This window comes from Danio rerio, chromosome 2, assembly GCF_049306965.1.
Source record: "Danio rerio strain Tuebingen ecotype United States chromosome 2, GRCz12tu, whole genome shotgun sequence".
Classification (NCBI taxonomy): Eukaryota; Metazoa; Chordata; class Actinopteri; order Cypriniformes; family Danionidae; genus Danio; species Danio rerio.
In genome coordinates this window covers 30,656,608-30,671,216 of record NC_133177.1, presented here as the reverse complement: position 1 = coordinate 30,671,216, position 14,609 = coordinate 30,656,608, and the positions used below count along the sequence as shown (strand labels likewise).

Here is a 14,609-nt window from a genome sequence, read left to right as displayed (position 1 = left end):
TGCAGGATAAACCGGTCATGATAATGGTCATGTTTAACACTCTAGCGTAGTTACTAGGGAAGCCAGCACAAAGCGGACGCGAAAACAACTCGGAAGTGCAAGTGTTGCAATCCGAGATCGCATATTTGATGCTGACCGAAAGTGAACTCGGTTACTGCAAAACAATAAACGCCAAAATACCGCTGGGAATAGCGATCAGGTGCAAAGTGCACTGCTGTCATTAAACTGTTACTCATAAGTGAACACCAACGCGCGTTTTAATTGTTTATTGACACACGCGCCTGCATGGTGCTCAAGTTTAACGCACTTGAAACCCAAACCCTGTTGATCCGACACAAAGTTCAAAGTCTTACCTGGTCATCAGGCTTGAAAGTGAAGCAAAGATATTCTTGCGGTCGAGAGGCCTCACTTAGTCCCATTGCATAGTGCAGTAGCATACACTACAATCCTTTTATTTACATGCAGATACCGCTGCTTGTTTTGACCGAGCGTCGGCTAGCCAATATATAAACTCCAAGACAAATTAAAACAACCGTGCGAGCTTCTTAAAACTTAATTCACCGAGACAATCAAACTTTGCGACAGGAACGCAATTTTAACGTGCACAAGTGGACAACTGCGTATGTTTTGTCGCGCTGTCCACAAACATGAAGCGGTCAAGAGAAGATAAACAACGCGCAAGCTCTTTCTTTTCTATATCCTGTCAGACTCTTCGCTCCGTTACTATATCCCTGACTAAATCTGCGAGCAGAGAACCCCCAAAGACGATATTCCACTTGTGGTGAGTGAAAACACAGTGAAGTAAATTCATGAGACAAGCACTTCCATAACAGTTGCCTCTCCCCACGGACCAAACTTACGTTTTCATTTGATGTAGACAGACGTCGACGTCGGCCATTGAGATACGAGAGACATCTTAAACGGGATCGTTTTGAACCAATCAACAGAGAGGCAGATACCAATGTAGGCGGGTGTTCATGTTGATTGACTTGTCGTTGCGCGAATCAAAATGCTCCCTCACAGTGGAGCTCTCCAATAATAGGCCTTGTTGTCTGGCATGCTAAAGCACATAAACAAAAGTACTTTACCATAAAAATAGGTTATTAGGCCGTCTTCTCGTCACCTATATAGGTTTTGAAATGCATCCAATGGATTATCAGATTACGAATTTAAAGCATTTGTAAAAACAATATGCTGCTGCTGGGAGGAAAAAATTTTATTAGCATTTACTTCGTTGGAAATATAAGCAAACAGACAGACCACAGTGTGCAAACTGTAATATACGAATGAATAATGACATGCATACAATATAATTTATCTAATAACAATGTAGCGATACCTACCTATTGTAACACCGCTCTGCCTAACTAACAAGCAGCTTCCAAGTGGATTATTATAGCGCCATCTTTTGGGTAAGTATTTCACAGAAAATCCAATATGTTGGCAATTGTTTAATAATAATAATAAAAAAATAATAATTTACTGGCTTTTAATTAAATAGTCTAACAATTAAATTAACTGTTTGATACAAGTGTATTGAGTGTACATGTGTAATTAACTTCTAACAATTGCACCGTTTATCTATTACTTTAAACCCATAGGAACAGTGGCAAACAATTATTATTATTAATGTTAACTGTCGAAAATATTCACAGTAGTGAAATATTAAATAAACATATAGCTACTGGCAGCATCTGACACCACTGGCTGAGTTTGTTATTTTGTTGGAAAAACTACCTGACAACTGCTAATGACTGATGGCAAATACATTATTTAAGGATTTGCCTAAATAATCAAAAAATAATGTTGCTAATAGGCCTTTTCTTATCATCATTCAACTTTCTCTCCAAACTCAAGGTCCATTGCACACGCAATAAAAGTGTCCTAGACTAATCGTGTTTGCTTTTGTTTGGTGCTGGAAATGCAAGACTGAAATCTAATTTCAACTAATTAAAGTTGCGCAATGAAACCATCACCGCTTGCCTTGAATCAATTTGTGGCCTAATTCTGTTCGTTCTTACCCTCGGGGTAATGGGGTTAATCTAGTCAGTCGGTCAAAAGCTTACTACCACTCTGATGATTATGTCACTTGCCCAACACTGACTCTGCTGCTTGTAACATTTAAAGGATATTACGCGGTCAATGACAAGATTCTCAAGATGGCAAACATGAGAAACATAATACTGACAGGTTTGCCAACACGAAACTTCACAATACTAATCTCTTACACGTACGTTACAGTAGGCTATGTCACTGCATTTCTTTTCTTTCTGTTGGACAGCGCTTTTGTCAGCCATTGCTTTGGTGTCAGGATACGTGGAGGAGCTCGATGACAAGTAAGTATTTTACAATGTAAGCAAAAGGAATATAGTTTAATAGTTAAATATGTGTCAATGCAGTGTCGTTATTTTTGTTATAACGTTACTACAGTAACCTTAGCAAGGTACTGAGGTATTATAGTAAATGTCACTTAATGTATTTCTTTTCTGATTAAATGTTCATTATTTTTAACATAAAACACAAAAGGCTTGCTGCATTGTAAGCTGTCGCAGTTAACTTTCTGTAGGTTGCAGTTATGGTCTGAGGTTTGTCATATTTAATAGATAGGTAAAGCTAGTCCAGAGATACCCAAAGTAGGGCCCGTGGGCCAAAGTTGGCCTATTGTATCATTTGATTTGCCCACCATCTGATCTGAGAAGAGAGTTACAAAAAAGTAAACTGAAGTGAAATCTTTTAATTAAATGCTATGAAGAATCTGATTTTTAAAAATGTAAACAATGTCACTCAACAGATATGCAGAAGACATCGGTGGGCAAATCAAAGCAAAAACTGTGTAACTCCATTCTCTTACAAATGAGATTATTTATAGATTAATTTTAGTGTTTTTTACTTAATTTTATTATAAAATGTGAACAAATTATGTTGTATTAGTTAATGTTTTCTAGTAACTTTTAAATAATATTAAATAAAGTAGGAAATTAACCATGCTAACTACAGTATATTTCCCTTAGCCCACTAGCCTCAATCAATGTTGGTATTAGGCCCTTCATAAAAAATAAAAAAAAATGGGCACCCCTTAGTTAGACAGACAGACAGACATGAAGATAAACAGTCACATTTAGGAAAGTCAGTATATAGACAGGTAGACAAACAAGCAGTCAGAATAACTCAGGTTACTCAGACAGGTCACATTGGTTAAACTTACAAACTCAAGTTCACCAGCTGCCTTAAAAATGTCAACTCAACTTAGACACATTCTTTGTTTCAACTTAAGATGTTGAGTTTCACAATATATTTATATATCTCTCTTATCACTTGCATTTCTAAGGCAGCTGATGAACTTGAGTTTGTAAGTTTAACCAATGTGAAATGGATAGATAGATAGATAGATAGATAGATAGATAGATAGATAGATAGATAGATAGATAGATAGATAGATAGATAGATAGATAGATAGATAGATATTATTAATGTTTGATTGATTGCCTCAAATCATTTAATTTTACAGGTTTACAGAATTCCGGCAGAATGAACTCTGGCTGGTGGAGGTAAGAGTGCATACACAGTAATGTTGTGTCTTATGTTTATGGATTTTGGTGTTATGCCATCTGTGAAATAATGATGTCTTATAATTGCAGTTTTATGCTCCATGGTGCGCGTACTGCCACACATTTGAGCCAGTATGGACTGAAGTCGGCGCAGAGCTGAAAAGTCTGGGCTCTCCTGTGAATGTTGGCAAGATTGATACTACAGCGCACACAAGTGGGTTCAATTCACATGTCTAAAAAAGCAAACGCTGGAAAGCTTTAATTACATCAAATGCATGCCTAAAATTATATTCGAGATTAGCAAGAGCTGAATTGGTGCCATACCCCATGTAGATGAAAGTTATACCTCCTGCTGTAGCTTGGTTTGAGATGACAGTAATGGTAATGCCACACCAGTCCATTGCTTAGCAACCAATTAGTCTGCTACTTAAATGGCAAGATAGGCTTACCTGCTGTTTAATGGGATTAGTTAAGCAGACCTCATGCGTTCGCGAGACTCAGTTCGCTCAACTATATATGTAGTCTGCAGTGACTCTGTATCTTGCTAACCAGATGGCCATATGGCATAAGTTGCATTTCAGCAATTAGGAATCCGTTTAGTTTTTGGAATTAGGTTGTGCAGTGCCTTTTGCCGCCATTGTCTTCCGACTTAATAATCTTCTTATTATTAAATTCGTGCATAAGCTTTCTGGCTGAATGTAATGTTTTGGGTTTTACCCCCCACCATGAGTACACTGTGTCATTAATTAGATCAGACTAGTAGTGCTTTTTAAAGAGCAAATTAACTATAATTAATTGTGATGTACTAATGATACATCTCAGGGGGCTTCCAAGCTGGAATTCCTAAGGGAAGTGATTGGGGTTCATGGAAATGTTTTGAGGGAAAAACAATAAAAACATATTTAAAAACAAAATTAGTTTGTTAAAAATATAAATAAACAAGACTGAAATAAATAATCAAATAATTGTATTACGATAAATAAACATCCTTTAGTCAATTTCTAAAAAAAAAATAATAATAATTTTTAATTTTAATTGAATAGCGTGATTAAACAAGATTCAAATAAAATCCAAAAATTTATTGCAATAAGTAAATAAAAATGAAAATAAAACAGATCAATGACAATTAAATTAAAATGAAGATGGCCATTTGGTTTAAACAAACAAGCTAACTCATTCATGTTCTTTTTGGCTAGTCCCTTTATTAATCAGGGGTCGCCACAGCGGAATGAACCACCAACTTATCAAGCATATGTGTTACGCAGCGGATGCCTTTTCAGCCGCAACCCAGCACCCATACAGTCTTGCATTCACACACATACACTACTGCCACTTTAGCTTATTATTCAATACACTTATGCCACACAGAAATGGCAACTGATCCAGTTAGGGCTTGAACCAACGACCTTCTTGCTGTGAGCTCTACTCACTGCAACACTGTGTCGCCAAAAGCAAACTTAAAACCTAATGATATTATCTAAAAGATTGACAGCCTTTAATTCAAAATTGTTGTATAGATAATTTATACTTTATAGTGTTTGATGTTTTTTATTATTGCTTTTATTTTGTTCATTTATCATGTATGAGTATTTTTATTTGTCAAATATTGATTCATGTGTTTCCCAGTGTTTGGTTGCAGCTGGAAGGGCATCAGCTGTGTAAAACATGCACTGGATAAGTTGGCGGTTCATTTCACTGTGGTGACCCCTGATTAATAAAGAGACTAAGCCGAAAAGAAAAGGAATGAGTGATTTGAGTTTGTGTTTGAACCATTTTAGGGAATTGTGCTGCAATACCCTGTCCGGTTAAGTTTTAACTAAAATAAAATAAACTAGCTAACAATTCATATTACAGTATTAAGTATTGAGTTTATCATTGGTATATCCAAATATTTTGAAATATTAGAAATATAGCAAACATAAACACCTGATCTCTGTTTTTAGGTATCGCAACAGAGTTTAATATTCGCGGATATCCAACTATAAAACTGTGAGTTAATTATATTAATAATTACTCAAGAACTGTTCATACAGTAAGAACGATGTATTTGACTCTTGTTCTGTTTTTTATATAAGGTTTAAAGGAGATCTGTCTTTTGACTACAAAGGGCCAAGAACAAAAGATGGTATTATTGAATTCACCAATAGAGTGTCTGGGTAATTATTTCTCTGGAGCGAATCTCACCATAACGAATTGTCTTGTGTCTTTAATGTTCTGCATAGACTTTAGTCTCATGTCAGTGCTGTAGTTTTAATTCTCTTTATTCTTTCCTCTTGTCTTGTTAAATTAAATCTAGACCTGTGGTAAGACCACTCTCCAGTGTTCAGTTGTTCCAGCATGTTATGAGTCGTCATGATGTGATCTTCGTTTACATTGGAGGGGAGTCGCTCCTTAAGGTAAACGTTATGAAAAAAAGAATATTGGTCATGTTTTTATACAAACACTAGATGAATTTCGATGTAATCGGAATGAAATGCTACATAACAGACATCAGAGTAGGAGTTGATTTTATGGTCACATTTCATGTTAAATCAGGGATGTCCAAACTCAATCATGGAGGGCCGGTGTCCTTTTGAGTTTAGCTCCAACTTGCTTCAGCACATCTGCCAGGAAGTTTCTAGTATATCTAGTAAGAGCTTGATTAGCTGATTCAGGTGTGTTAGATTAGAGTTGGAGCTAATCCCTCCAGGACGGAGTTTGGACACCCCTTTGTTAGATAGATTTTTGTACTATTTTGTATGTGATTAATAACCATAGACAAACCCTTACTCCAAAAGACTTAGATAACCATAACCTTTTTAGCTATAACCGCAGCTCCACTTAGCTATAAACATATGAATTTTCCAAAAAATCATGTAGTTAGTCAATAAATCTAAATCTTGTATGTATTTAATGTTAGTTGTATTGTTAAATATATAATTCACCCCCAAAATTTAAACATTCTGTTGTTTTACTCATCCTCAGTGTATGCAAAATGATTTTATTTTTGGTTTAACATTTAAAGAAGGCGGTTCATTCCGCTGTGGCGACCTCGGATTAATAAAGGGACTAAGCTGAAAAGAAAATGGATGAAAAACATTTAAAATATTCATAAAATTTGATTCATAAAATGTAAGTCATTGGCTAAATGAGAGGGACAGTGGCTCCGAACAAAATTGTGAACATGCCCAGGGTAATTTGCAAAAGGATGTGGACTTAAGGTAATAATGTTCAGTTTTGTTTAATTTCATAAGAACTCAACTCTTACCAGAAGCCTCTGGCATTATCATTGTTTTGCCTGTATTTTTATTTAACTTTCTTTTCTCAAATTGGTTCAGCTAATAATCTTCAATTTTATACAAAATAAATTTCCATTAACATTTTTAAAAGCCTTCATTTTTGGGCAAACTATCCTTTTAAGGGCTCTAAAAAATAAAAGTGACCTACTTTATTAAGAACTCAATTATTTTATAATGCATATTACATGTATTTATTACCAGGTAAACAAAAAAATGGTCCATATTCTGCTTTGATTGAAATGTAATCTACAAGTTGATATTTTATTGTGATTATTATTTTTTTTTTACAGAAAGAATACTATAAAGCTGCCACTGAGTTTATTGTCCACACATATTTTTTTACTGCCTCTGAGGAAATCCTTCCAAAGGTAAGATGTTTCTGTAAAATAATCTGGAAAATATTCAGATTATCCTTTTCAAAAACAATTCATAACTGGTCATCTCCATAGGCAGTCACCCTGCAGGATGTTCCTGCCGTTGCTGTGTTCAAAGACGGCACGTACTACATCTACAACGGTAAAATGAGCTACTTCCAGTGCGTCATTTTAGTAAGCAAATATCTGAAACTAACAGGATCTGCAAACAGCAAAGCCTCGAGTCTGTCAGCGTCTGAGCTCAAGGCTGTTTCCTCTCATCGCCTCTCGAAGGGTGCCGTTCCACTGGGGCACAGAGGGGAGGTGGTAGTGAAATGCCAGGGCATCCAGGCAGAGTGTTACTAGAAAAGGGCACCAGTAATGGGAATTAGGGAGGCGTGAAGAGCGATGCAGCACCCTCAAAACAAACACTAGCCCACGGCAGCCGTTTATCCTCAGAGTGTTGATCTGCTGGACTTCCCCATTGTTGAAGAAGGTCTTGTGGAGCCAGTAGTTTAGCAGGAAAGTGTCAGCACACTGAACCTGGACCCGGAACACGGCGCTGTCAGACGAGTCCTCCATGACATGAATTGTTAGCACATCCATGGAGCGAGGTTAAAAAACAAAGTGTACAATGTGGCTTCTCAAGGAGAAATCATCTGTTTGCTTTAACATCTTCTTGTTTGCCTAAAAAGAAACAAAGATTTTTATCAGAATTAAAAAAATCTAAATATAAGGATCAAATTACAGCTCATACTTCCATATGACTTCGGAATAGAATAAAAAAACTAAATAAAAAAAGAAGACAAAAACATTTAAAAAGTGTTACATTCAAATATGATGTGACATAATTGTTATATGCAAGAAACAGAAATAAGCTTGTGCTCGGACACCTTGTCATTAATTACGTGCACGCTTCAAATCTTGTTTGTGAAAAGGTCAAAGATGTAAAAGGGTTTTTAAGGATCGCAGTAATAAGAGTGTAATGCAGCTTTAATTTTCTTTCTCCGAATACTGAAATGTGTCTTGTTTAATTTAAATGGACTATTTTGTATGACACAATTTTGTGTCTAATTTGTTTGAATTTGTATAATCTCTTCTTTGTAGAAAAACATCTCTGGGGCGTTTTCATATTATGAAAGAGTACAAATAAGATCATACAAATTTTTGTGATTTTAGCCACTAGCACAAAATAATTAAGAATTGCTGTGATATTGTACTGTAAAAAAATAAAATAAAAAATATTTAAAATGTTAATCGGGTTAACAATAATGTATATTCCCAAAATATTCTGGGTAAAATACTAACTAATTCTTTAATAATTCTTTAATATTTAATAACTTTATACTTTATCACTATGCTTCAAAAAACAGTACATAGTTTTACATTTTTAAAAAATATAATACAATAATTTAAATGATTAAATTTTTTTTATTTTGTACAATCACTTATTCTTTTATATATTTTAATAAGTACAAAATGGAATAACTATTGATAATAATTACATACGAACTATATTCATAAAAAAAACTCATATTAAACCTATCTATATAAAAATATGGGTACAAAAATATCCAGTAGGAGCCCTGAATTTTCGGGGAAAAAAAAAAAAAATCTTATATTTTAGGAGTCAAAATAGTTGCATTCGAAAGATCATTACTAATATTTCATGGATTTCTTAATGGGTGATACATTTTATGGAGATGAGTACTGGCAGTCAAATGTTTAATAAATTAGCATAATAATTTGGAAAAAAGGAAATAAAAATAACTTTTTTTAAATAAACAAACGAGTAATTTTAAATGCATTATACAGTTTGTTTAACAGTTGTTCTGATTACACAAATGTGTAGAAATAATAATGTATTTTAAAATAGTTTATGTATATAAATAAAACACTAAGATTGTAAATTAAATATTAATAATATTGATAATTAATATTAAATGAACAATATTTTAATTAGGATTAAAAAAAAACATTTGCTTTGTCACTCACATGAACCAGTTCGATTATCCCCATTATTATTGATTATTTATACATTGTTATAGTATTTGAAACCAGACCAGATTTCTACTTAAATCTGTGTCTAATATAAATAAATAAAATAATAAATCTGTGTCTTTGGAGTCTTTTTCATGCTACAATGCTCCTTCTTACTTTACATGTAATAAAAAAAAATAAGGCAGATGAATAAGAATATGATAAAAAAGGGATTGTCAATGGTTTTACTAGCTGATCCATCAGAGAGAATGAGCTTGGTCATTAAGAGAAAATCACATAGATTCATATCTTTTACTTGATTATGATTTTATAAAAGGAAAATAATAGTTAAAAACTAGTGAAAATCTAGGCATATTCAGTGTTACACAAAAAAAAATGTTATTTTGTTAATAATTATCGTTATTCACTGTAATTATTTTGTGATTCACAGTTTTTAACTGTTAAAATTACATTAAATGTACCTGCTACGTGAATGACATTGTTCCACCTGATTTTATTTTCACTAAAGATATTTCAGACTTTAAATTAGACAAATTACGTGTAGTTATATAATTCTATGTATATAAAATGACTTTTTGTAAATTTACTAAGTTCTATGCAGAGACCAAAATGTGATGTCTTATCTTTGACCCAAAAACATGTTAATAATATTATTGTCTTTGCAGGCCATTCATTAATAGGCAATAAAATAAATTGCTTACCTGACATTAATTACATTATTAAACTTTTCTGAACAACTATCATCCTTCTGCAAACAGAAACATAAACAAACAGTAAAAGACAATGCTCGCGAAAGTTACAAAAATTGCTCAGGTCACAGGTTCCTAGTGTCATTTGGTACATTACGACAGTCAATTGCTAGAATTGAAGTTACTTAACTAACATTAACTGAAATAAAGCTAGAAGTACTGTACTTACCCAGTGCTTTGCAGTCTTGAGCATATATAGAAACAATACTTTCGTAGACCATTATAAATACAGAGATGATTTTCTTACCATTTGTGTATCAAATGATGAGAAGTCAGACGCAGTGAAGTGTTCCAGCTCTCCTCTGTCATATGGTTTATTCTGAACATTTCGTCTGGGCTATCATCCAATGCACACCCTTTGAGTCAACAGCTTGACTGTGTGCAAGTAACATATTTTGCATAATTGAATGCACACTGAGTGAACAGAAACACTTTGTTTGATAATAACATGAAAGATCATTTGTGTCTTTGCGATTAAAGGTTTTAGGTTAAACATTTCTGAGTGCTTTGCATAATGATTGCACAGGCTGGATGAGGACATTTAATATGTTAAAAGTACACAATGTATTAAGTTTATTCTCTGCTTTCTATCATTTCCATAGAATTCATTGACGGTGACCTGTCTTCCTGGATAAATCGAGAACGTTTTCTTTCATACTTCCAAATTGATAGCTACAGTCTTTACCAGATGGGAGAACTAAGTATGCTTGTTTTTCTTTATACACACAAACATACATACACATACATACACACATATATATATATATATACACACATAAACACATATATATATACACTGTAAAACTCCCGGAATTTCACAACCCCCCCAACCCAATATATATATTGGGTTGGGGGGGTTGTGAAATTCCGGTAGTTTTCCGGGAGACAGACCAAAACAGAAGACTCCCGGGAAAAACTGAAATGTTGCCAGGTATGGCTTTAACCAGTCTGGCCATTCTCCTCTGACACTAGCAAGTCATTTGCGCTCACAGAACTGCCACTCATTGGATATTTTCTCTTTTTCGGTCCATTCTCTGTAAACCTTAGAGATAATTGTGCGTGAAAATCCCAGTAGGTCAGCAGTTTCTGAAATAATCAGATCAGCCTTTCTGGCACCAACAACCATACCATGTTCAAACTCACTTAAATCACCTTTCTTCCTCATTATGATGCTCAGTTTGAACTGCAGCAGATCGTCTAGACCTAAACATGTCTACATGCCTAAACGCATTGAGTTGCTGCCATATTATTAGCTGATTAAAGATTTGCATTAACGAGCAGTTAGACAGGTGTACCTAATAAAGTGGCCAGTGAGTGTGTACATACATACATACATACATACATATATATATATATATATATATATATATATATATATATATATATATATATATATATATATATATATATATATATATATATATTTATTTATTTATTTATTTATTTATTTATTTTAACAAACTTTAACACTAATTTGAGTGATTGCTATATTTCTGCCACTTGATGATAAAGCATAACAGCTATGGTGATTTTCTGCCAAGTTTTTATGTGTGAAAATGATGCTTTGACAGATTGTGATTATGTGAGCTTTGCGTGCATGCATAATTTGTTGTGTCGCTGTTCATTTCTTACACATCCCTGATAGGTAAACTGGTGGCATTGGCAGTAGTAGATGAGAAAAATCCATCTGAAGAAAGCATTCGGTAAACAACGTTAGAAAATATGCACAGAAGTCTCCGAGTTGTGACAATTGGCAGTACTTTTCTCATTACTTCCTTTCCAAAACTTTAAATTGCTCTCTTTAGGTACAAAACTCTGATGGAAAGGGTGTCTACAGAATACAGAGACCATTATAAAAGGTAAGAAGCACATTTATATGAACAAAAACAGCATGAAGAGTTATTTCTTAACAAAGACAATGTTGATTTTCCTTTCACCTATAGTGATTTTCAGTTTGGTTATGTGGATGGTAATGAATATGTCAACGGTTTAATTATGGGGTGAGTCAAATCAAATTTCAACGTTTTTATTTCATGTTTTATATATATATAATCACCACAAATGTGTTCCATCTTCTCAGGGAACTTGCGATGCCTTCCATTATTGTGCTAAACATGTCCATTGATGGATACTATATACCCGAAAGCAGCACTGAGACCATTGAGGATTTACTTCAGTTCCTCAACAGTGTTCTGGATGGCAGCACAACGGTATGAGCAACAAGAACGCTTTCCTCAGTCTGTTTTGTCTTTTAATTTCCTCAACGCAATTCCCTTTTTCTCCCTAATCAGCTCCTTGGAGGAAATGGATTTTGGCAGTGCGCTAAGAGAATTTTCTATAAGGGGAAGAATACTGTGATGGTAAGTCTGACTAACACTAGATTTACACTTTCCCCCAAATATTTACAAAAAGCTTAACACATCAAAAACCAAAACACACGGCTGATCACATCCTCATCAAATATTTACTTGAGGCTAATATTTAGGTCACTGTTGTCCTAGTAACTAACATAACTCTCCCTGATCCCAGTCGATGGTCGAGACAGCACCGGTGTTCTCCTGTTTTGTGCTTGGACTGCCAGTGGGTGTAGTTGTATTGGTTATCTATGCTACATGTACTGCTGTACCTGCGGACGATGAGAAACCTGAGGAAGAAGCTACAGCCAGCCCTGCGTTGGATACACATGGAAAGAAGGCAATAGAATCGCAGCCTGAGAGCACAGAAAAGACCTCCGAAGCAAAGAAAGAGGATTAACATGGACTGTTTGTTTACTTTGTATTGTGTTAATCTTTACAGTATCATAATATGTAATAAGGTTTTCATTTTTTTATGAACTTGTCTATTAGTCTGCATTAAGGATATTGTGATTGTTTTGTTTATCAAATAAAGTTGAAATATCTTGGATGAAGCAGTATTTTTATAAAATCCATCATATGAAACAAGCAAATCAAATTAATATATCGCCTACCATATGTTTGATGGGATGTGTTCATCATTAAATTTGTTACATTTTACAAAAGTAATTTATATTAGAGCTCCCTGTGTGTGTATCTGTGTGCATTTTTCTCTTTAGCATGTGCAAATGTGTATACTCAAAAAACGTATGAAAAAAAAGTATAAAAAGCCCTTCACACACGAATTCTGCAGAATGATCCTAAATTACAAAGAAGAACACCCGATGGTGGGTGCCACGGTGGCGCAGTGGGTAGCACAATCGCCTCACAACAAGAAGGTTTCGCTGGTTCGAGCCCTGGCTGGGTCAGTTGGCATTTCTGTGTTCGGTTTCCCGCACAGTCCAAAGACATGCGGTACAGGTAAATTGAATTAGATAAACTGGCCATAGTGTACAGGTGTTTTCTTGTGTTGGGTTGCAGCTGGAAAGGCATCTGCTGCGTGAAACATGCTGGATAAGTTGGCGGTTCATTCCTCTGTGGTGTCCCCTGATTAATTAACTTAGCCGAAAATAAAATGAATGAATGAACACGCAAAACTGCATGTAGGGCAGAATTAGGCAGATTCTCATTGATTATTAATATAGAAAAAAAGATCTCTCTAATTCAGGATGCATCTAAAATCAAGTCCCACAGAATCGCTGCATTTCAAGGGTTGAACCCTGACCAGTACCAGACCAGCACTGCTTCTCACACAAACATCTAAATAAATCACATTATCAAACAATCTAAAAATACACATTTGGAACATATGGTCATAGAAACTAAAACACGAAGTAAATTGAAACTCTATCTGATGATCAAATTAAATTATGAATAGAAAGAATATCCACAAACAAAAAGCAAAGGCAGATCCTGCCCAAATACAAGCTCAGTGAACACAGACTGGCCATAGGGACTGGTGTTGTCCTCGTCAGATTGTCCTACAGTACCTCCCATTTAAAAAGTAGGTAGCAAATTTTGATGATGCATCTTGCTAACGATCAGATTTTGCTACAAGTGTAATTTTAATGTGGAGTAGTGTGATATGAACTATAATATCGCCCTAACCTACCTAATCCCTAACTCCAACCTCAAATCCATTCGAATACAGTGTTGGTAGCATAATCTGATGGGTAGACTAAAATGTCAGGACACCGGCAGACACAGAAAGAGCTGGAGACCCACAGAACAAAGAGTGTGTGTTCATAAGGACAGGTGAGATCGAGACGGAGGTGCACTTTCTCCTTCACTGCCAACACTTTAAAGCAATCTGAGACACATATTTCAACAAACTACATTAAGAACCTTTCTCAAAATGACTGAAGAGAAACAAATGAAACAGACAGGGACAGACAGCAGCACTGGCCGCTAGATACTTTTACACAGATAGATACTTTTTCTAGATACTTTTACACAGCTTAAAGTGACATTTAAATGCCCAACAAAGTTAATTAGGTTAACTAGGCAGGTTAGAATAATTAGGTAAGTTATTCTATAACGATGGTTTATTCTGTAGACTATTTTTAAAAATTTAGCTTAAAGGGGCTAATAATTTTGGCCCTAAAATTTTTTTTTAATTAAAAACTGATTTTATTCTAGCCGAAATAAAACAAATAATTCTCCAGAAGATAAAGCATTAGACACACTGTGAAAATGTAAAAAAATAAATAAAAAAATAAAAAGGGTCTAATAATTCTGATTCAACTGAGTGTGTGAATGTGGTGTCTATGTACCACAACGCAATTAC

At 34.7% G+C, this 14,609-nt stretch overlaps 2 protein-coding genes and 1 long non-coding RNA gene across 5 annotated transcripts in view; 1 reads left to right on the top strand and 2 right to left on the bottom strand.

Annotated features, from left to right (window-relative positions):
• Positions 1-906, bottom strand: part of tesk2 (testis associated actin remodelling kinase 2) — a 48,947-nt gene extending 48,041 nt beyond the window's left edge. The window contains exon 1 of one of the 2 annotated variants that reach the window (XM_017358834.4): positions 861-906. The gene's annotated coding sequence lies outside the window, so the exon portion shown is untranslated. 2 annotated transcript variants of the gene reach the window in all.
• Positions 907-1,067: 161 nt separating this feature from the next.
• Positions 1,068-12,833, top strand: tmx3a (thioredoxin related transmembrane protein 3a). 2 transcript variants are annotated; one of them, XM_073917344.1, is made up of 17 exons: positions 1,068-1,412; positions 2,128-2,190; positions 2,282-2,336; positions 3,509-3,548; positions 3,639-3,762; positions 5,492-5,537; positions 5,624-5,704; positions 5,845-5,944; positions 7,117-7,194; positions 7,276-7,342; positions 10,532-10,630; positions 11,575-11,632; positions 11,735-11,788; positions 11,873-11,929; positions 12,010-12,139; positions 12,221-12,289; positions 12,459-12,833. In XM_073917344.1, exons 2-17 carry the CDS (start codon positions 2,160-2,162, stop codon positions 12,681-12,683), a joined length of 1,314 nt encoding a protein of 437 aa, XP_073773445.1. In that variant the 5' UTR covers positions 1,068-1,412; positions 2,128-2,159; the 3' UTR covers positions 12,684-12,833.
• On the bottom strand, positions 7,065-10,249 carry si:dkey-40i22.5. Its single transcript, NR_186811.1, has 3 exons — positions 10,177-10,249; positions 9,882-9,928; positions 7,065-7,866 (listed from the first exon to the last, which is right to left on the bottom strand). It is a non-coding gene; the product is annotated as a si:dkey-40i22.5 (long non-coding RNA).
• Positions 12,834-14,609: the final 1,776 nt, after the last annotated feature.